The sequence below is a fragment of the Erythrolamprus reginae genome, chromosome 7 (genome assembly GCF_031021105.1).
Source record: "Erythrolamprus reginae isolate rEryReg1 chromosome 7, rEryReg1.hap1, whole genome shotgun sequence".
In the NCBI taxonomy this organism is placed as follows: domain Eukaryota; kingdom Metazoa; phylum Chordata; class Lepidosauria; order Squamata; family Dipsadidae; genus Erythrolamprus; species Erythrolamprus reginae.
Window position 1 is genome coordinate 25,227,068 of NC_091956.1, and position 23,894 is coordinate 25,250,961.

General features: G+C 37.3%; 1 protein-coding gene across 6 annotated transcripts in view; it reads left to right on the forward strand.

Moving 5' to 3' along the window:
- The window catches only part of CEP135 (centrosomal protein 135), a 58,058-nt gene that overhangs the window by 20,374 nt on the left and 13,790 nt on the right, over positions 1 to 23,894 (forward strand). For all 6 annotated transcript variants that reach the window (XR_011559582.1, XM_070757230.1, XM_070757228.1 and 3 more), the window contains 12 exons: positions 454 to 519; positions 2,645 to 2,795; positions 3,720 to 3,913; positions 6,614 to 6,757; positions 8,263 to 8,406; positions 10,374 to 10,451; positions 12,508 to 12,659; positions 15,093 to 15,208; positions 17,876 to 18,030; positions 19,206 to 19,261; positions 20,831 to 20,999; positions 23,126 to 23,236. Coding sequence is in view for 5 of the 6 variants with exons in the window: in XM_070757230.1 (XP_070613331.1) it covers positions 454 to 519; positions 2,645 to 2,795; positions 3,720 to 3,913; positions 6,614 to 6,757; positions 8,263 to 8,406; positions 10,374 to 10,451; positions 12,508 to 12,659; positions 15,093 to 15,208; positions 17,876 to 18,030; positions 19,206 to 19,261; positions 20,831 to 20,999; positions 23,126 to 23,236 (1,536 nt within the window). In the remaining variant the exon portion in view is untranslated. The remainder of the gene's footprint in view (positions 1 to 453; positions 520 to 2,644; positions 2,796 to 3,719; positions 3,914 to 6,613; positions 6,758 to 8,262; positions 8,407 to 10,373; positions 10,452 to 12,507; positions 12,660 to 15,092; positions 15,209 to 17,875; positions 18,031 to 19,205; positions 19,262 to 20,830; positions 21,000 to 23,125; positions 23,237 to 23,894) is intronic.

Sequence of the window (23,894 nt, forward strand, 5' to 3'; positions counted from 1 at the left end):
GCAACAATAAAACATGACAAAGTGTCAAAACAATAATTACACAGTTAAATAATAAATCATTTTGGATTGCCAGGTCATTGGATTCATAAGAAATTATACAGTTCCATAAGTCCTTATGAAGAATTCCTTTCATCAGAAATAAAGATTTGTATATTTCTGCAAACATACAAAATATACCATATACTGTACTTCAACTGTAGTCCTACCCTTTAAAGCGAATATATTATTTTTCCTTCCTTCATCATCTGCTCTTTAAGTTATTTGAGTATCCCCAAGGAACAAATCTTATTTTTAAAATATAGCTAGTATGCATGTGTGGGAGATAATAATAATTTGGTGACTGATATTTATTGTAAGCAACAATCTATATAGAAATAAATATTTTAGTTCTCCAGTTTTATAATCAAATTTTAATTTAAAAAATAATATTTACAATATATTTCATGTAATCAGGAAGAAATTAAAAAAAAACGCAGTGAAATACAAGATCGCGAGGAGACCATATCAAGACTGAAGTTAGTAAGTAACATGCCTATTGAACTGAGTTAAGCTTACTTAATAAACTTTATATATATGTATATTTGTTTGAATTCAATGCATGATACTAATGACAATTAATAGCATAGGAAAGAAAATCAATAATATATTTATAAAAATTCAGCTTTTTTATGTTGACGCTATTGTAGTAGATTTTTATTAGTAAGTTTTATAAGCCTAATACAAATATTTTAAATATCCATACTACTGAATATTGCCTACAATGAAATTGGTAAAGTTAAAATATCTTGCAGTATTTAGATGAAAACCTTCAGTATTGTGTTGATTTATATATCTGTTTTTTTCACTGAGGACAAAATGTGGCATATTATTTAAATGTATTTTAAGTACTGTGTTTTCCCGAAAATAAGACCCTGTTTTATATTTTTTTGAACCCTGAAATAAGTGCTTGGCTTTATTGCCATGCACTCAAAAACTTGATTGGTCTTATTTTCAGGAAATATCTTATCTTGGGGGAAACAGGGTAGTAACAGATCAGATAATAAAAGAGAAATGATAATACTGTGCTAGAGTAAGATTCTTCACTCTTCTCAATCCCAGAATTAAAAATACTCTGGGTAAAAATGTTATTAGTGTCCATTTTGCATGGGGTTGCATTTTCTCTGAAAGATCATTTGCAGCCCGGTTTGACTCCTGGATCCCTTTTGTCACTTGAGTTATCATCTGGCTAGCTGCACTGTATTGTGTCCTACCGCATAATGAATCTGTCCTTCAAGCCTCGTGGTGCAGAATATGGCTATATAACAAAGTTATTGCTATATTTGCTCGACTAAACAGCACCAATTCTCAAAGAACTCCACTGGGAGGGCAGTTTTTACCAACGGCATCTCGTTACCCCATTTAAATGCTTTAATTGTTTAAGACTGCAGTACTTGAGGAGAACACCCCTAGTATATACCTGCCTATGATCTGGAGTGCAGGAGCTCTTCCTTGTTTCATGACTGAGAGGGGTATACTCTGTGGGGATGTAGGAGAGGACTTTGGGATGCCTTTCCCCAGAGAGACTAGGAAAGTGCTGCTTTACATATCCCTTTGCATAAGGTAAAGAAATTGGGGATTTTGCTCATATAAAATGTAGCTCAGCTTCGCTTTGATCTCTTGATCACTTTTCTATTAATAATCTTCATTTGATACAGTTTTTAACTACATTTAAAAAAATTTATTTGTCTTATCTTGTTTTTATGAGCTACGGTGGCGCAGCGGATAAAGGGCAGCACTGCAGGCTACTTCTGCTGACTGCCAGCTGCCTGCAATTTGGCAGATCGAATCTTATCAGGCTCAAGGTTGACCCAGCCTTCTATCCTTCTGAGGTCGATCAAATGAGGACCCAGATTGTTGGGGGCAATATGCTGACTCTGTAAACTGCTTAGAGAGGGCTTTAAAGCGGTATATAAATCTAATTTCTATTGCTATGATAGATGGTTTTCCACCATGATATTTTCTGGGTATTGAATAAGCTCTGAATAATATAAGTTGACTAATTTTCAGCTTATAAATAATATATCAACGAAATAAATTGCATCTAAGTCAAATTCTCTGATATACAGTGAATACTTGGTGCATCTAACTTGAATACAGGTAGCCTTCAACTTATAAAACTTCATTTAGTTTTAGTGACTATTCAAAGCTTACAACAGCACTGAAAAAAGTGACTTATGACCATTTTTCACACTTATAATCTTTACAGTATCCCCATGCTCATGCGATTTGCATTTGGATGCTTGACTACTGGTTCATATTTAATTGGTTGCAATATGCTGGAATTATGTGATCGTTGTTTGCAACGATCTGACAAGCAAAGTTGGCAACATTCTGACAAGCAAAGTTAATGGGGAAGCTAGATTCACTTAACAACCTTGTTACTAATTTAACAACTGCGCTGATTCACTTAGCAACTGGCAAGAAAAGTCATAAAATGAGGGAAAACTCACTTAACAAAATGTCTCACAGAACAACATAAATTCTGGGCTCAAGTGTGGTCGTTGGTCAAGAACTATCTATATGTGGAAATGTTATGCCATTTTAAAAAATGGATATTTTTATTGTAGCCACAATTCTAAATTTTGTGATATTTGTGTCATATTAGGAGATAACTTCCCATCGCAGAGAAAAAGAAAAAATGAGTGAAGAACTCTTTGGAAAATCAGAGGAAAAACAAAATCTTGAGATACTGTTAAGCCAGATTCAATCGGAAAACCATAGATCATCGAAAAAAAATGAAAACCTTGAAATTATAAGTAAGTATTTACTTCCCCACAGGCTGTAGGAGATGGATTTTCAGCCTCAAATGAAATCTTGGTGTGTGGAAAATCTAAAGAAGAACAGTGAAGAAATTTTACATCCTGTATTTTTCGGAGTATAAGACACACAAGAGTACAAGAAGCACCTTAGTTTTGGGAGAGAAAAATAGGAGGAAAAATCTACCTATCTGGTATTCATCTGGCTAGCGTCTTTAGTCTGGTCAGCTTCAGCACAATATTTTATCCCCTGGTTAGGACTAAAAAAACATATTCGGAGGAGCAATGAAAACAAGCCTGCAAAGACGTGGGACTGGAAAAAAATTTCTATGGAGTAGCAATGAAAAAATCCTGCAAGCCAGGAATATTGTTAACACCTCGTTAGGGCTGAAAAAAATTTTTTGGGGAGGGAGTAGCAATGAAAACAAGTTTGCAAGCAGGAAGAGCCAAGAAAGATCGTTAGTGCTGGAGGGGGGGGAAGCTTTGATAAAAAGCTACATTCATAAGATGCACACAATTTTTTAGCCTCTTTTAGGGGAGAAAAAGATGTCTTATACTCTGAAAAGTACGCTGAATTGTTTATTAGATTGTTTCTCTGTAATTCATTCAGATTTTGGTTCCTTTCTTGGAGAGAGCAAAGTCCTTTATTTAACTTGTTAGTGTTGTATAAAGTATAGCGTTATTTTGCAAATTTAAATATTTGGTTACTGTATATTAAAATATAATTATTGTATCCTACAACTGATGAATGTTAATAAACTCTCACCCTAATACTAACCCATTGGATCATCGTTTCAGAGATATTTACCTAAAAACAGAAAATTTTTGAAAAGAGTTTTTCTTTATCATGTTCATAATAAATGCTTTAGCTGAAGACTTTGTGCGTATGGAAATTTCATCCTTGCCGATTGTGGTCTGTCGCAGATCGGGAGCTTGTTATAGAGCTGGAGAGAATGAGGCTGGAGGGTGGCATAGCACTTGGAGACAAGTCCCCTTCTCGCTTAGATGCATTTGTAAAGACCATAGAAGAAGACAGGGACTATTATAAGCGAGAACTAGAGTGCCTTCAAAAGATATTTAAAAGAAGATCCAGCCCGTTACACAAATCTCCAGAAAAGGTAAGGCTTACTGTGCTTAATACATCATACTTCAGTCCAATTATACATCAAATTAACTTTTAAGCTCTTCGCTTTATAAAGCGTGCTATCAGATATGGGTCAGATAATTCCTTTTGTAGCATGCTTGACTATTTACTAGGAGGAGACCTGCTTTCATTCTTTGGCAGTGTACTGGGTTTCATTTCTTGGCTCATTTCTTTTGAAGGTCTCTGCCACTTCACTCTCCTGCATTCAATTCCTTATCACTCCTAAGAAGTCAAATAGGAGATCCAAATTACAGCTGCCTATTGCATCATAAACAGCTGTTAACAGCCAATAAAGTGAAAAGATCATGGTGGAAATGATGTAGTCAGGCAGCATTGCAACTATTTAGACATATACCATATTTTTCAGAGTATAAGATGCACCTTTTCCCTCCCTAATAGAGGCTGATAATTTCGGTGCATCTTATACTCTAAATGTACACCCCCTCCCCCCATAACTAGCTGCTAACGATCTTTCCAGCTCTTTCCTTGAAGGCGTTTTCATTGTTTCTTTCTACAAATAATATTTTCCAAGCCCTAAGTCTTTGCTGGGTTTTTTTTCATTGCTATAACTTGCTCCGAGTAAGTTTCTTTCTAGCCCTAACCAGGTGCTAACAATGTTCCCAGCTGTTACAGGTTTGTAAGCTCTTTCATTGTTACTCTCTGCGAAGAATGTTTTCCAAACCCTGTATTTGTAGGGGTTTTTTTACATTCTCAATTTGCTTTGAATGTTTCTTTCTAGCCCTAACCAGGCGCTAACAATGTTCCCAGCTATTACTGGCTTGTAAACTCTTTCATTGTTACTCTCTGCAAAGAATCTTTTCCAAGCCCTAAGTCTTTGCAGTTTTTTTCATTGGTCTAACTTGCTCCAAATGTTTCTTTCCAGCCCTAACCAGGTGCTAACAATGTTCCCTGCTCTTACTATATTGCAAGCTCTTTCATTGTTACTGTCTCCAACTAAAGTTTTTTTAAAGCCCTAACCAGGGGATAAAATAATGTGCTGAAGCTGACCAGACTAAGGACGCTAGCCAGATGAATACTTGGTAGGGAGATTTCCCCCCCATTTTCCTCCCCCAAAACTAAAGTTCGTCTTAGACTCTGAAAAATATGATAATGATGATGATGATGCACACTTTAATAAGGGGGGAAAACTAGTTTTCTCCAATTAACATTAAATATGAGGCAATATAGCATTATTAGTATCAAAATATTAACACCGGTGGGAGGGGTTCCAACTTACCGCTGCTATCGGTGCTGATATGCGCACAGTTCTGGGTGACATGCACGCATGTGCACGCATCGGAGCGAGATTTGGCTTCTGCACAGGAAGCAAATCTTACGAGAAGATGCGTGGGCACGTGATATTTTGGCAATATGTTTTGCTTCAGTGCATGTGCAGAAGCAAAAAATAGCCCAAATCTTTCGCACACGTCCCTCTCAAAAGATTTTGCTTTCTGCGCATGAGCAGAAGCCAAATCTTGTGAGAGGATGGGTGCACACGCCTGCCGGTCACCCAGAGCTGCGCATGCAGCTCCATTTCCGCTACCAATATGGTGTCGTCCTCCCCCCCGGTAGGAACCTGATATTGATTAGCACGTTTTGATCCCCAATTTTACTGGATTCAGTGATATTTCCTTCTTAATAAGCATGCTTCATTTCCTTCAGCTACAGGCAGTCCTCGACTTACAACAGTTTGTTTAGTGATCGTTCGAAGTTACAAGGGTGCTGAAAAAAGTGACTTATAACTGGTTTTCACATTTATCCCCATGGTCACATGATCAAAATTCAGGCACTTTGCAAGCGATGAATCAGCTTTACATCATTGTTTGTGACTTCCCGGACAAGCAAAGTCAATGGGGAAGACAGATTCACTTAACCACGTAGCCATGTCATAAAAGGGGGCAAAAATCACTTAATATTTGTCTCATCAACAACAGAAATGTTCAGCTCAGTTATTGTCATAAGTCAAGGACTTCCTGTAAATGCATTAGAAATTATTTGTAGCCCAATATTGACATATTTTCCTTGACTTTGTTTCCTTTTATTGTTTGTAAGGACACCTAATAATTTCCCTTATAATTATCAAACCTATGTGAATAGGTCTAACATGGTCACAAGAGAAGAGGGAAAGTCTTTTAGCCTAATTGCAATTTGCATTTTAATCTGGCCAGCAAATGATTAGAAATGGATTTGTTTTGACTGACCATAATAAATATATCAGGGTGTTTCAGAGCCCTATTTGAGGAAGTGAGACAGATCTGCAGGCTGAAGGCTCAGAATATTCAACAGAGATTTAGTGCTTTGTTTGAATATTGAGATCCTGGCTAGATAACTGACATTAGATTAGAATTTCCCAGTTCTGGGCAATGTTAACAATATAATCCAGGGCCAGTTTTGTATGATTCTTTACTACATAAACCATAATTTATAAAGCATGGAATGGTTATTGGTTTTGGACTGCAATCCTGTCATTCGTAATATAATAATAATAATAATAATAATAATAATAATAATAATAATAATAGTAATAATTTATTAGATTTGTATGCTGCCCCTCTCCGAAGACTCTCCGAAGAATATGTATTTTGTTGACTTGTTTACTAATATGGGTGAATACATATGTGGATGTATAAAGCATATTCTCACTTTTTCCTCCCCCTCTCCCTTTATTTTGCAGAGTGAAGACCTTAGGTTAGTTATACAAGAGAGAGATGAGCTACAGTGTATGCTGGACAGATTTGAAAAGCATATGATAGAAATTCAGTCTAATGTCAAACTATTAACTGTAGAAAAAGACAAATTGAGTGTCCTTTATGAACAGGTAAATAAATAGAACCTTGATCCAGAGCAATATACTGTACAACAATGAAAATCTGCAGTCTCATCAAAAAGAAACTAGATTTATTGAACTATTGCAATCTTAATAATAATCTCTGTTAAAAATCTAGTAGAGTGTATAGTAATTACTTTGATTTATGTGAACTGCCCAGGGTTATTGAGAGTGAGGTGGCATAAAAGTTTAATCAATTATTTATTTCCTGGACTAGTGTAATTAAATATTTGACATTTATTGGAAGCCTATTGAGTTTTGATGCTAAGTCTCATGGATATTTAATATTATTAATAATATTCAATATTAATGCTAATACACATTAATATTTATCAAATTTATTGATATTAATACAAGCTCATATTAATATGATTGGATGGATGGATAGATAGATAGATAGATAGATAGATAGATAGATAGATAGATAGATGAAACAATAATGTGTAATATTCAATATTTAATTTAGATTATTTTTTTTCTATGAAAGAAAAAATACTTCAAACATAGGTAGAAAGATCAAGTCTGGAATAATTACTTTAAGTTAATAATGTTGTAATGTTACATTTAGGAATACGATTTTCTTGGCTTCTAATGTAGGAAATTTGAAGGTATATTTAGCTACTGTAATTTGGTCAAGTTCAGTTTATTTAAAAAATATATGTCTGTGTAAATGTTTTCAAGTTAAAATTTAAAGGTTATTTTCAATAATATTCCAAAATTGTGGAAACAGGGAGTTTCTGAAGTTTATTGGTTTTATCTTATATGGGGAATACTTAAGACATTTATACTGAGAAATTGAAAAGTACTATTACTTCAATTATCAAAGATTGAACAAATCCATTTTTAAAGAGGCTACATTTTCTAATCAAAAAAATAATACATTTGCCTTTTAGAGACTTTGCCATATTATGTGTGTGTATGTGTGTTATACATTTTTATTATATTAAAAATATCAGTTTAAAATTTTTTAGTTTTTCTAATTTTCTATTTTTGTTCACTTTAGTACTTATAGATTTCATAAATATTCTGTTTCCCCCAAAATAATACATCCCCTGAATTATAAGCCCAATCGGGCTTTTGAGTGCATAGCAATAAGACCAAGTACTTATTTCCGGGTTCAAAAAAATATAAGATATTTTCGAGGAAACACAGTATTGTTTTCTTTTAATTTATTTTCTGTATGCTTTTCTTTTTGTGCTTTCCTTTTAAAATTGCAGTACAATTATAATGTATTTAATAACTGCTTCAAAAACTAGAAAGCCAGTTTGTTGTAGTGGTTAAGCGCCAGAGTTTGAACCAGGACACTGAGTTCTAATCCTGCTTCAGGCACAAACATTGGCTAGATGACTTTGGGCCAAATACTCTCTCTCAACCTATCTCAACTCACGTGGTTGTTGTGGGGAAAATAGGAAGAGGAAAAAGCCTAAGTTCAACACATCGGATTGTTTATTTAAAATAATAAAGGCAAGGTAAAAAAAATAATTTTGCATGTTTAGTCTCAGAATGAATTAAACTATCTGCGGAGAGAGAAAAAAACCTGTTCTCTGACAAGAAATCATGCAGAAGAAGAAAGAAATAATGCATTAGCTGATTTCAGAAGAGCTGCATCAGAGAAAGAAGGACTAAGGGAGAAATTAAAGGTCAGCTTTTAATCTTTTCTGTAGTTTTCAACAATGAAATAATTTTAGCCTAGTTTGTTATTTAAAGTGACTGTCTCCACGTCCTGTAACACTTCAGATTATTACTGATCACATAATGACAATTTCAAAAAGTGCATTTTGGATTTTCTTTTATAATCATTCTGTGAAAGGTATTGCTAAAACTAATAATAAACAGTAATGTTAATTTAGCATAAATTCTCAAAGTGGCAAAAAAATTCTGTTGTAATTTTGGTTTGGGGCTTTGTTAAGTATTAGGTAACATTGGAAAAAGAAATGTATAGCTGATTTGCAGCAATTGATTGTTGATAATATGGTATATTGTTTGCAAATATTTAAGTTGAGAGTTGCTGTGCAGAGTGAGATAAGTGGCATATAAATCAAAAAACATTTGGGGGATTTTTTAACAAAGAGGTAATGGAGAATACTTTTGAGCAATGTAGTCAAATTGTTGGACTAGTTCTTTTTCCCAGCTCTTTAACAATTTTTATTACTACAATTGTTAATTTTAAGACTATGTTATCTTATTAATGCAGATGTATGCATTTTTTTTTTAGTTTGATATAACAAAAGTATTAAACTAGGAATCTATCACATTAATAAAATCATCCTAATGTAAAAGTCCTAACATGAAGGAGCCATTAAAATTTGAAAACAATTTAACTTTGGCCACTTAGGACACTGTAGCCCAGTGATTGCGAAACTTTTTTCCCTCTGGTGCCAAAAGAGTATGTGTGCGCGCTATCGCGCATGCGCAAATGCCCATACTCATAATTCAGCTTTCCCTGCCCCCCGGAGGCTCTCTGGAGGCCGGAAACAGCCTGTTTTCTAACTTCAGGTGGGCCCAGTATGCTCATGCTTCACCCCAGGCTCCAAAGGCTTCCCTGGAGCTGAAGGAAGGTAAAAATGCCCTTCCCCATCCCCCTGGAGGCTCTTTAGAAGCCAAAAATGCCCGCCCAGAGCCTATGTGTGAGCCAAATATCAGGTGGCCGGCACACACATGCATGTTGAAGCTTGGCTAGGGCAGTACCATAGGTTCGCTATCACTGCTATAGTCAGTGATGGTGAACCTTTTTTTGCTCTGTTGCCAAAAGGATGCCCAATAGTATGCATACACGTGCTTACACCCATAATGCAATGCCCTCCCCCCCTGCACTGCCTCCCCCCTGTGCATGCACACAGGCCTCAATGAAGTTGAGGTTGACTTCCAGCAGGCCTGTTGGGCCCCTTTTTCATCATCCATAGGCTCCAGAGGCATTCCTGAAGCCTGCGGAGGACAAAACGGCTTCCTTCTGCCCTCCGGAAGGCTGAAAATCAGCTGGCAAGCACACACATGAACACTGGAGCTGACATAGGGCAACACGTGCTATAGGTTCAATCACAGATACAGGTCAATAGGAATGCACATGCTACATCTTCGGTTAATAAATTCTAGGTAGCAGATTTAATCTATATGAAAATAAGTTCTTTCTCTCTAATACAGGGTCCCCAGCTCCCGTCTGTAGCCTGGTACCAGACCATAGCCCATTCAGAACTGGGCTGCATAAGTGACGGGCAATTGTGCGATTGTGTGAAGCTGCATTTGTGCAAGCGAAACCATCCCTTCCCCCATCACTGTTGCCACCAGTCTGCAGAACTGAAAGGGAATGGGATGCTGCTCTAGTAGATTGCTTATCTGAAGTTCAGGGGGTTATGCAGAGGTTATGCGGCGAAACTAGAAGAAAATAAATGCTCACTTCGAATTAATAAGCGTTTTCGTGTTGCGTCTTATTTATATCTATTTTCAACCATATTTGTTATTCTAAAGACAAAATAGATACCATTTTCCTTCTGACGTTCATGTACTGTTTGGTCATTTTATTGTCAAGAAATGTAGGGTAATTGTGGCTATTTTAATATTATTAATGAAAGGGCTTACTACTATTGTTCTGTCTACTTTGTTTTGTTAGATGCTGCAGGAGGAATATGCTTTAGATAAATTAAAATTGGAACAGGATGTATCAAGATTGGAAAGTACTCTTAAAAGAGTAAGTATTTTGCCCAAATATTCTGATTGGATTTGGAGCTATAACTTTTTACGTAGTCATTATTTCATGATTATTTGGAAAGAAAAAGATGAAATATCTTAGGGGCCACATACAGTATACAGTGATCCCCCGCTCGTTGCGAGGGTTCCGTTCCAGGACCCCCCGCAACGAGCGGGTTTTCGCGAAGTAGCGCTGCGGAAGTAAAAACACCATCTGCGCATGTGCAGATGGTGTTTTTAACTTCCGCAGCGCTAGCGAGGAGCCGAAGATTGGGGGCGGCGCGGCTGTTTTAAAACGTCGCCGCCGGCATGGGGGGCTTCCTAGCAGCCCCCCAAACACGGGTTGGGGGTCCGGGGGGTGCTGGCAAGCCCCCCATGCCGGCGGCGACGTTTTAAAACAGCCGCGCCGCCCCCAATCTTCGGCTCCTCGCTAGCGGGCTTTCGAGATGAGTCCTGAAGCGAATTCGTTTCAGGACTCAGCTCGAAAGCGGCGAGAGCTAGCGCCCAGCCCCGTGACATTCGCTTTCCTGCCGCCGGCAGCCGAGTGATCCTGGGCTCCTTCGCAACCTCGGAGAGCTTCCTGGGCATGAAAGCTCACGAAAACCAGGAAGCTCTCTGAGGTTGCGAAGGAGCCCACGATCACTCGGCTGCAAGCGGGAGGAAGGCGAATCCCACGGGGCTGGGCTCGGTTACCCCCTCGGCTCCCCTCCTACCAGCCCCGCCGCGGAAGGCTCCATTCTGTTCCCTGAATGGAGACCGCCGGCCGCTCAATCGGGCCGGCAGGGAACAGAATGGAGCCTTCCGCGGCGGGGCTGCTAAGGGTGGGGAGACGAGCCCAGCCCCGTGACATTCGTTTTCCTGCCGCCGGCAGCCGAGTGATCCTGGGCTCCTTGGCAACCTCGGAGAGCTTCCTGGGCATGAAAGCTCACGAAAACCAGGAAGCTCTCTGAGGTTGCGAAGGAGCCCACGATCACTCGGCTGCAAGCGGGAGGAAGGCGAATCCCACGGGGCTGGGCTCGGTTATCCCCTCGGCTCCCCTCCTACCAGCCCCGCCGCGGAAGGCTCCATTCTGTTCCCTGAATCACTTTGAATCCAGCAGCTTCTGCTGGATACGGGCGGTGGGTGGGACGAGCGGTGAGGAAGCCAGGGGCTGTGGCAGCTCGCCCCCCCATCGCCCGTATCCAACAGAAGCGGCGGGATTCAAAGTGCTGGGGTGGGGTGGGGGGTGTCCCGACAGCCCCCCACCCCAGCACTTTGAATCCAGCAGCTTCTGCTGGATACGGGCGGTGGGTGGGACGAGCGGTGCGGAAGCCAGGGGTGTGGCAGCTCGCCCCCCCCATCGCCCGTATCCAGCAGAAGCGGCGGGATTCAAAGGGATTCAAGGCTAACTTCTGCGCTTGGCTTGAGGACTCAGCTGGGAAGCGGCACGGGTGTTTTAAAAGGTCTCCGCCGGCATGGGGGGCTTCCTACCCCCCCCGAACCCCCAACCCGGGTTTGGGGGGGTGCTAAGAAGCCCCCCATGCCGGCGGAGACCTTTTAAAACACCCGTGCCGCTTCCCAACTGAGTCCCGAAGCCAAACGAACCCGGGTGGCCGGGCGAGCAGCGAGCAAATGGCGGGTGGCCGGGCGAAGGGCGGGCGAACGGAGGGCAAGCGGGTGCTGGGGGGGCTTCTCGCCCTCCCGCCAGCAAGAGGGGAAAGACCCAGGGAAGCCGCCCAGCAGCTGATCTGCCCGGCGGGGAACACCATCTACGCATGTGTGGCCATAGGAAAAAAGGGCGCACATGCGCAGATGGTGTTTTTACTTCCGGGTTGAAAAATCGCGATGTAGCCCATTCGCAATGGTCGGGGACGCAATAACCGGGGGATCACTGTAATGGAATATGTAAATAAATTATGTTACTGCATGGCAGTTTACCTTATTGTGGATTTTACTGCCATTGATCCTTACTATCATTTTAATGGAACATATTGTGAAGGGCTGCTTTATCTTGCAATCTTTAAAATATGTTAGGTTTAAAAATGTCACATAGGTTTGGAATTTCTTTTGCTCTATAGTTGGAAACAGAACGTCTTGATCAAATGTCAACAATGTCATTGTTAAAAGATAAGATAAGCTCTTTGGAAGATGAACTGAACATGAAGACTCATCAGCTCTTAAACACATCTGAAGATACTGCACAGTATAAGACAGAATTGAGTTCAGTAAAGTAAGTTCAATTGTGTAATTTGTAATGCGTATTTGTATGATGCTGCTGCTTCAGTGATATGGCCCTAAAAAGAGATCTCCAATTTGCATTTGCCTGATAATCAAACTGAAAGTAATAGTATGGCTAGTCTGATAATTGACTAAGAAAAACCTATACTGAATTTGTTTAGAAAAAGTTATATTAGTGTTCGCCTGAGAACAAGGACAGAAACACCAGCCTGAAGATGATGAGTGGGACCTCATCGAAACGTCGCCAGAAATTTCCAAATCCTACACGGGAAGAAACCCGAATATACCAAGACTGTCATACCTGTACCCGTGAAAATCTACGAAAACAAAGTTATATTAATTTATACATATGGGATGGGATGGAATATAGAATAGAAATAGGAATCAGGGTGCCCAGCTAACCCGGAAAACGGAAATCAGGGAAATTATCAGGAAAAGGGAATTATCAGAAAAATCGACAGTTCAGGAAATATCAGAGAATTATGAGGAAATTTGTGAAAAAAAACGTAATAAATCAGGGGAAAAAACCAACAGTATTAAAATGTTTAAAAATCAGGGGGAAATCATGTAAAAAACCCGGATCGCAATGCTTGGCAGAGTCAAGCAAAAATGAGCATAACTGGCAACAACTTGCTTCCTCAGCTACTGATATTTCTCCACGACTTAGCCGTTTGGTAGGATGTCATCTACAACCGCGCCTTAACTAGATTGCAAGTTACAGGAAGTGTCAGGGGAATATCAGGGAATTTCAAAATGCTTTCCCCCTGGACACTCTGAGAAATAGAAGAATTGAATTGCATTGAATTTTTTATTGGACAAGCAAAGAATTTGTCTCCAGTGCATAAGCTCACAGTATACATACAATAATAAATAATAGGTCATAATCATAGTTACAATCATTAATCATAAGCTACAAACAACAATTGATAAATCATAAGAAGATAGTAGGAAAGATGAGAAGATGGGAAAAGATGAGAAAAGATTAGAAATGAGACAGTGCTATAGATTAATATTAATCCAGTGATTAAAGAGTTTATTTGTTCAATATTGTATTACTATTTGTATTGTTGTTGTGTTTATTGTATATATTCTTGTAAATAAAACTTAATAATTTTTTTTTAAAAAAAATAAAGAGCTGGGATAGCGCAGTGGTTAGAGTGCAGCACTGCAGGTGACTTCAGCTAACTGTTAGCTGTAGTTCAGCAGTTCAAATTTCACCACCAGCTCAAGGTTGACTCATCCTTCCATCCTTTTGAAGTGGGTAAAATGAGGAAACCAGATTGTTGAGATTCTATAAACCACTTAGAGAGGGTTGTAAAAGCATTATTTTTTATTTTTATTATTTATTTTTTATTTATTCATTTGTCCAATACACAAATACATAGGAAGAAAAATAGACATGTAGTAATATATATAAGGGTAAAGGGAACTTAGAGGAGAGGATATATGAAAGAAAGAAAATATATATTATAAGTGAGAGAAAGGAAAGACAATTGGACAGGGGACGAAAGGCACACCAGTGCACTTATGTACGCCCCTTACTGGCCTCTTAGGAACCTGGAGAGGTCAATCGTGGAGAGTCTAAGGGAGAAATGTTGGGGGTTAGGGGTTGACACAATTGAGTCCGGCAATGAGTTCCACGCTTCGATAACTCAATTGTTGAAATCATATTTTTTACAGTCAAGTTTGGAGCGGTTCGTATTAAGTTTGAATCTGTTGCGTGCTCTTGTGTTGTTGCGGTTGAAGCTGAAGTAGTCATTGACCGGTAGGACGTTGCAGCATATGATCTTGTGGGCAATACTCAAATCGTGTTTTAGGCGCCGTAGTTCTAGGCTTTCTAGGCCCAGGATTGTTAGTCTATTTTTGTAGGATATTCTGTTTCGATTGGAGGAGTGAAGGGCTCTTCTGGTGAAATATCTTTGGACATTTTCAATTATGAAGTGGTATATAAGTCTAAATGCTATTGCTATTGCTAATATCACAGATATTTCTTATATGTTAGTGATAAGTTAGTGATAAGCAGAATTTTTAGAGTTTATCTGCCCAGATATGCAGGAATTAATATTAAGTGGCCGGGCAACCTAGTGTGTATAAACAGGAAGCAAATCCCACATTCATTCACACTGATGATGTTGGAAAGTTTGGGAAGGGTGTATTTCTTAAAATAAATCCCATTCTGTTTCACTATGTAATTATGTTGGTGATATCCATACTTATAAAAATTAAAAGGACAATTTTGGACCTTCGTTAAGAAAACAGCATTTTTAATTATTGAAAATTTAGACTAAAATGTATAGCACTGGTGTTTTACTTAATCTAAGTCACTATTTCTTTATAAATTATAATGCCCACTGAAGATACAGTAAAAATGGATTCATAACCTGTGCCCAATATTGTATTTAACATAACTGTCTTGATTTTACAGATTATTAAATGAACAGATACAGAAATCCCTAGATGAGATACAGCATCAACTAACTCTTAAAACAAATGAACTTCAATCAGCTAATGAGGAAATTGAGATATTAGAGGACAAAATAGGTGAATTATATTGTACTGTATTATTAAGGGAAAAAGTACAAATAATCTAATTCAGTTCTACCCAAAACCATTGTCAGAGTTCTAACAGGAGTAAACAGAATATAAATACAACAAATAATATATTTCCAGTTCAAACATGGGGCTGAATAATAATAATAATAATAATAATAATAATAATAATAATAATAATAATAATAAATAATTCCAGTTCAAACATGGGGCTGAATAATAATAATTAAGGCTGAATTTATTCTAGTTGCTGGCCTTTCTTTCTCTACATGTATTTATTAAGCTTTATGTTATTCAAATTAATTAATAGTAAAAACTATACATGTAAACAATATTAATGAAAAATGATTTGAAATTAAGTGTAAAAAGCCTCTGTATAAACAACTACAAAAATGTGAACATATTCCTTGAATGCTGTTTTTGCCCCTTTATCAGAAAAAATATTCAAATGCTGCCATCCCAAATACTCAAAAGAATTATAAACACTAATTGTCTTTTTAATATTTGAATAAAAAAGTGGGATAAAAGTTCTTGGAATTCTTCTATTAAACAAAGAGCTAGAATAAAACATAAAATACATATCAAAATTATTGATTTGACTCAGAACGTCAAGTTTAGTTGGCAGGAATAGAAATTTGCCCTTTATCTACAAAATATACTGTATTTTTCGGAGTATAAGACCCATTGGAGTATAAGACACACCTTAGTTTTTGGAGAGAAAAATAGGGGAAAACATCTGCCTACCAGATATTTATCTGGCTAGCGTCCTTAGTCTGGTCAGTTTCAGCACATCATTTTATTCCCTAATTAGGGCTTTTAAAAAACCTTATTTGGAGAGATTAACAATAAAAGAGCTTGCAAGCTGGTAAGAGCTGGAAACATCGTTAGAACCTGATTAGGGCTGGAAAGAAACTTATTCTGAGCAAGTAAAGCAATGAAAAAAAAGCCTGCAAAGACTTAGGCTTGGAAAACATTATTTGCAGAGAATAATAATGAAAGTGCTTGCAAGCGGTAAGAGCTGAGAACATCATAGTATCTCATTAGAAAGAAACTTTTAGAGCAAGTAGAGCAATGAAAGTGTTTGCAAACCCCTGAAAACACCTAGACAGAGAGTAACAATGAAAGCGCCTGCAAGGCAAGGAGCTGTGTAGATCGTTAGCACCTAGTTAGGGCTGAAAAAAACCCACCTACATTCAGAATAAGTAAGTAAGTAAAACCTTTATTATAGTCAAAGACCATCAATATAATAAAGACAGAACATCCAAGAACTGTTTCAGATTCTTAGGATCTAAACATTTTAAAATCTCTTTGATCCTAGTAGCAGATTCTTGGGTGATAAATGTAGTCCTTGTCTTACAGCAGTTCGTTGACCATCCAAAGTTATAACCATTCAGAGTATAAGACCCACGCAAAATTTCAGCCTCTTAGGGAGTAAAAAGGTGCACCTTATACTCTGAAAAATACTGTAATCTCTGTTGAGTACATTGATTTGCTCTCTCCTCTGTTCTAATTAAATTAGTATTTTCAGAAATTCTAATTATGTGCAATGCAAATTCTAAAGCTTAATTAAGGAAAAAGCAAAAAACAAACAAAAAACAAACCCAAAATTTTCATACCTCAAAATATACCTAATCAGAGAAGGCATACCATTAATAATTATATAGTGTAGATCAGTGGTCCATGAGAAAATTTTGATAGTCTGCAGAAAAATTATTTGCATTTTTTAATATCGCACTACATACTATTTATCATTTTTAAAAATGCATATCAGTCAGAGATGGGATTCAGCAGGTTCTGATGAGTTCTGGAGAACCGGTATCAGAAATTTTGAGTAGTTCAGAGAACCGATCAATACCACTTCTGACTGGCCCTGGCCCTATCTATTCTCTGCCTCCCAAGTCCCAGCTGATCGGGAGGAAATGGGTTTTTTGCAGTAAACGTCCCCTGGAGTAGAGTGGGAATGGAGAGTATCCTTCCCCTGCCACACCCACCAAGCCATGCCAAACCCACAGAACTGGTAATAAATCATTTTGAATCCCACCACTGATATTAGTAGTTTGCGGGATTTAAAATTATAAATTTAGTGGGTCCCTGAAGTCCAAAAGGTTAATGACCCCTGGTGTAGATTACAAGCTACTAAAATATAATGTTGCTTTTCTAGATTTTGTGTTTTTATAATATACTCCTATATAAATTATATTTTTAAAAATCTATATTTTCCTGGTGTTTTTATTTTACATTGCCCAGAGTTATCAGAGTTGATTACATTTAAAAATTAAATAAACAGACCTATTTTTTTTTTTTGGGGGGGGGGGGGGGAGGATAAAAGTCAAAACGGCAGTCATTCTCCAACAGATATTTCCAAACTTCACCGGGATTTTAATTTTCCAAGGTCACATAGCTGATTTGAGATTAGCAAACAACAGAAGTTCTTTTAAAAAGCAATATACTTTTAAGATAAATTGGGATGACTGACTATTCTCCGAATTATTTGTTGAGTGTAGCAATAAGAGAATTTATCAACAACAATCTCATCCAGAACAGGGACCCAGAACAAATACACCAATTACTAGTGTGCTTACAAGGCTTAGAGTTTTGCATGATCAAAGCAAGTGAGCCAACTAACATTTGTGTTGCTTGCTGTTTTTCTGTTTTCAGATACACTCCAAACTAAGAGCTCATCACAAAATGAGTCTGTTATGCTACTGAGAAGTACCGTTAATGCTTTGGATAAGGAAAAAGACAGCCTTCAAGAAAGTATAGATGAAAAAACTGAAAAAATTGCATATCTAGAAGACAATTTAGATAACAAGGTATTCATACAAAATAGGAAATGGATTATGAGAACCATACTTACTGTATCAAAGGAAGAATGTTATTTGCTCCTGGTAGACATGCAATCAAGGAAGAATTTAGGATATTTAAGTTAAAACGACAGACAACTAGGATGGCAAAGGGATTGTTTCTACACAAACTCATGGTATATATACAAAATAACTGTATCCTCATGTATGATTTCCCTTCAGATATCACATCTTCTTGAATGGGTCATTTCTTCCCAAAAAACAGGCGCCTTGGAACATATTTTTACAATTCAACCAATCAGGCATTTACAGTGGGGGTGTCCCTCTGACCTTCTTGCCAATCAGCTTAATGCTCTTTTGGGAGAATTGGCGCTAGACTTATGGTTGAGGGTCACCACAACATGAGGAACTCTATTAAGGGGTCTCGGTATTGGAAAGGTTGAGAACCCTGTCCTAGATATAGATAAATAGTAGTTTTGCCCAGTTCATATTATGCCTTATTTCCTAGCTTGAAGATAGTGAGAAATAACATATAACAAGTGGTTATACGTATGTAAGTTACCTTTGCTGACAAAAAGTTATTTAAAAATAATTTTAAAAAGACATTCTGGTCGCGTCCCTTTTTTTTCTCTTCCGTTGTCCCCCAGCTACTTGGCAAATATTTTCATATTTTATTTTGAATTTTATTTGATTTCTGTTAAATTATTTTAATTATGATTATTATTAATACATGCTTCTATACACTCAAAAGATTTGAAGACATAATTTGGCTTCTGCAATTCATTAGAAAATTTGTGAAAATTAAAAATTAAAGAAGCAGAAAAATTATTTGAAAGATAATAAAAACAAAATAATATGAAGTAAATGTTTAGAAGTATTACAATTAAAAACTTTGCCACATACGTTGCGTGTAAAATCATAAATCAAATTGCTTGTAAGTAGTGCAGAGAACTATTAATGTGTGTTCAAGTTGTATTAGTATGTCCGTATACTGTTAGAATGTTATAAACTATATATGCTTATGTATATTAGTGTCTTGTGCTTGTTGCAGGAGCTTTGAAATATTTGGTTAGGCTAGAGAAAGGATAGTATGTCAAATTACTTAGTTTCATTAATGCTATGTTAGATTTAAAATTACAGAAAAAGAAAATACACAACATGCATAACTCCATCTCTTTAAACAGGAAAAAACTATCTTCAACTTACAAAAAGCAGCTACTCAGTTGGAAGTGTCTTTAGAGTAAGTAATAAAATTATAACTTTTGGTTATTCTGAAAGTGATTTAAAATAAAAGTCAGAGGTAATTTTAATAAGATTAGAAAATTAACTGAGCTACTGCATATACTTCATAAGGTAAAATAGAAGAGAAAAAAATTACTAATTTTATTTTAATTGTGTTATATATCAGGGAAGTTATTAAATGTAATGCTTATTTAAGATAAGACGACAAGGGAGCCCCAAATTCTTTATACTATGTTTTTTTTAAAAAAATGGCTGATTACCTTCAAAAATAATTACGCTTTCTTCATTCAAACTACTTTAATAACCATTCACTAATCTCACTGAAGATATAACATTTCACTGCAGAGCTGTTCCCTAGCTTTCCTGGCCTGTTTTCTAATTCTGCTAAACTGCTGCTAATTTCTTTAGTACAGTATCTAATTATATTTCTGAAAACTTTAATTAAAATTATTTACTTTCAGACTTTTTCAAATGAAAGTTAATACTTTTAAAAACAATGCAAGGTATGGGAGGCATTATTGAGAGAGTCAATTTTCCTTTTTCAAAAGATCTCAAAAGATAATATTCTTGTTACTTGCCCCTTGTACTAGTGGTTGGTTACAGGAAACATACCATACCACTGCAGAAAGTGCTTCAGAGTCTCAAGGTAGGACGGCTGGAAGCAACAATAGCTAATTTTAATAGGGAAGTAGTACGTTGTGCTTTCTTGACTATGAAACAGATCTAGCATATTCTACGGTTAAAATTAATTAAGACTTAGCATCATATCTGTCTTCTACCAATGCTACCATTTGTGCCACAGTGCAAGAAATTCAGGTATAATTTTCCAAATGCTTGGGAATTTAGTTGTTCTAAAGAAACAAGAGAGATTAGATTAGATTAGATTTATTGGATTTATATGCTGCCGCTCTCTGCAGACTTGGGGCGGCTCACAACAATAGCAAAAAAACAGTACATAGTGACAAATCCAATGCCCACCAATCCAATTACAATTTTAAGTTAAGAAATTCATAAAACAATCCCAATATATATAAAAAACAAGCACACAATCAATCAAACAGCAAAACAACATGGGCAAGGGGGAGATGTTTTAGTTCCCCCATGCCTGACAGCAGAGGTGGGTTTTAAGGAGTTTACGAAAGGCAAGGAGGGTGGGGGCAGTTCTAATCTCAGGGGGGAGCTGGTTCCAGAGGGTCGGGGCCGCCACATAAAAGTCTTCCCCTGGGTCCCGCCAGACGACATTGTTTAGTCGATGGGACCCGAAGAAGGCTGACTCTGTGGGACCTAACCGGTCGCTGGGATTCGTGTGGCAGAAGGCGGTCCTGAAGATATTCTGGTCTGGTGCCATGAAGGGCTTTATAGGTCATAACCAACACTTTGAATTGTGACCGGAAACTGATCAGCAACCGATCCTTGTTCGGTTACACAAACAGCTCTGTACTTGTTGGTAATATGCAAAATATCTTTTAGTTAATTGTTGTTATTTTAAAATTATGGCCAACATGTATACACTGTATTGCAAAAAGACGAATTGCATTTAAGATTTTCTAAATCCCACATTTTTTAGCCAATTAAAGGATGCTTTAAATGGGAAAGATCGTGAGCTTGGCAGTCTCCACCGCCAGTTTGACACGGTACACTCAGAGCTTGGAGAAACCGTCAGAGTGAAAGAAATGGCTCTGAAGGAAAACAGAAGATTACAGGATGATCTGGCCACAATGACCAGAGAAAACCAGGTATAAAACAATTGATATAGTGCACATTGTGATTTATTTTGTATCAGTAATTTATAAGTACAAAAAATGTGATGTACCTCTTTGGAAACATCATTGTAACCATAACAATGTCCATGTCATTTTAAAGTGAAATAAAATGTGACGTTATGTGACCACACCAACCTGTGATGGTAATTGTGGCAGTCTCAATTGCTGCGATTAGGCTATTCCTGTGTGCTCATGTGATCATCATTTGCCACTTCCTAACAGTTTCCCCATTGATTTTGCTTGTTGGAAATTGGCGGTGAAGGCCGCAAATGGCGTTCACGTGACTGTGAGACATTGTTGTGTTATAATTGCAAGTTGATTGTCAAGTCCCCTATGTTCAGCAGCCTTATAACGACCGAATGCTTGCTGTTTTGGACTGTGAAGAGTTTTTGTAAGCATTTTACTTTGTTCGTATTCCTGTTTCTTTTAGTTATAGAGTCCAATATCATTCTCTCTTAATGTAACTACTTTAATACGCTCTCTACATGGGGCTACCTTTGAAAAGTGTTCGGAAACTTCAGATCGTGCAGAATGCAGCTGCGAGAGCAGTCATGGGCTTACCTAGGTATGCCCATGTTTCACCATCACTCCGCAGTCTGCATTGGCTGCCGATCAATTTCCGGTCACAATTCAAAGTGTTGGTTATGACCTTTAAAGCCCTTCATGGCATCGGACCAGAATATCTCCGAGACCGCCTCCTGCCGCACGAATCCCAGCAACCGATTAGGTCCCACAGAGTGGGCCTTCTCCGGGTCCCGTCAACTAAACAATGTCGGTTGGCGGGCCCCAGGGGAAGAGCCTTCTCTGTGGCGGCACCGGCTCTCTGGAACCAACTCCCCCCGGAGATTAGAACTGCCCCTACTCTTCCTGCCTTCCGTAAACTCCTTAAAACCCACCTTTGCCGTCAGGCATGGGGGAATTGAAACATCTCCCCCTGGGCACGTTTAATTTATACATGGTATGCTTGTGTGTGTGTCTGTTAGTATATGGGGTTTTTTAAATCTTTAAATATTTTAATTAATTGGATTATTTATGATTTGTTTCACTTGTTGTGAGCCGCCCCGAGTCTTCGGAGAGGGGCGGCATACAAATCCAAATAATAAATAAATAAAATAAATATCCCGGATTATCTTTCTAAAAAAAAGTATTTTGCTTATAGGTTTTTTACGAGTTTGTAGGAATGCACACACACACACACACACACACACACACACACGTACATACTGTAACATATTTTGCTGATGTTTCCTAATGTTTAATAGCAAACTTGAAGATTAAGATATTTTTTTAAAAATGAAAGATTCTTCATATTTTTACCCAGGAGTTATGGACTGTGTATCTAATGATGATTAGATATTTAGTTCTTTCACAATAAAGAAGAATAGAGACCAATATAGGTAATTCTCATGGTCACGTGATCACATTTTGGGCCGTTGGAAACCAGCTTATATTTACAGTCATTGACAGCATCTTGTGGTCACTTGAATGCAATTTTCAGCATTTTTTTCCTGCATTCTCAACAAAAAAAATATCCCACCCATTGAGTTTAATATTTTATCACATCATAGCTACAACTATGTTTTATTCTTCTTTGTATTTACTGGTAAAGATAAATCCCTCATGGCTACATAATTCACAGTTTTTCCAGAAAAGATTCTCTAATGGCCTGCTTGTATGTATATCCCATTTATGGGATTTTTTTAATGGTGTGATAACTGTTCTAGTTTAAAGTTGACTATTAGAAATATTGAATAATTATATCATTTGAAATATTTAATTAGATATCAATTTTTAATGTGCCAAGTGCTAACACCAATATGGGCATTGCAAGTGTAAAATATAAATGCCAAATTTTTGTCCCAAATTTTTCATAAGGAAAATTACTTGCCCATAGGTTTGGAATCACAAGACTGAACGCTACTTTTTTTAAAAAAAATTATGAATATGAGGACATAATAACAAAGAGAAACCCTATTATAAGCTGCTCCTCTGTAGTTCAGTTTTGATATGGAATAGATCATATTTAATTGTACTGCTTTGTCATCAGGTGGTTTATTTATTTTGTGAATAATATGTCTAATAATATGTAATGCAAACAGGTAATCTCAACTGAGTTGGAAGTAACTTTACGTGAAAAAGAAGAACTGAAAGTTAGAGTTCATAATTATATTACTGAAGTCTCCAGATTTGAAAGTTTAATGGCCTTAAAGGTGAGAAATATTATGAAAATATTATTATTTAATAAATCAATTTGGTTTTGGGTTTTCAAGTCATTATTGGCCAATGCAAGACTCCCAGACGTTACGTGGAAAAGTCCATGGAGTTTCCTTGGCAACATTTTGGGAAGTAGGATACCACTGCTTTCTTCCTGTAGTGGAGAGAGAGTGGCTGGCCCCATGGCTTCATGTCCAAAGTAGGACTAAAAATATGACCTCCCAGCTTCAAGCCTAGTGCCTTTAACAATTGTATAAAATAAAAAATAAAATATATATTTTTTAAATGTTGTAAGTAAGCTGAAGCCAAGTTAGTACACAAAGAAAAATTATTCAATCTATTATTTAAGAGAAAGGAGTAATATTGAGACAAATGTCCTTTCTTATCTCTATAACATTTAAGATGCATTTTATTTTATTTTTATTTATTTTGTCAAGTACGTATTTGCATAGATATAACATTTTTCATGTACTTAAGATGAGTACTGATAAGAGTGGCAAGGGTTCCCCGTCGCCGCCGCTATCAGTGGCAGTTGCGTGTGCAGCTTCGTGTGACCGGTGGGCAGTTGGGCACGCTGGCAGAAGATTTGCATGTGCGGGAAGCAAAAACTTGCATGTGGATGCTCGCGCATGTAAGATTTTGCTGATTTTTTTT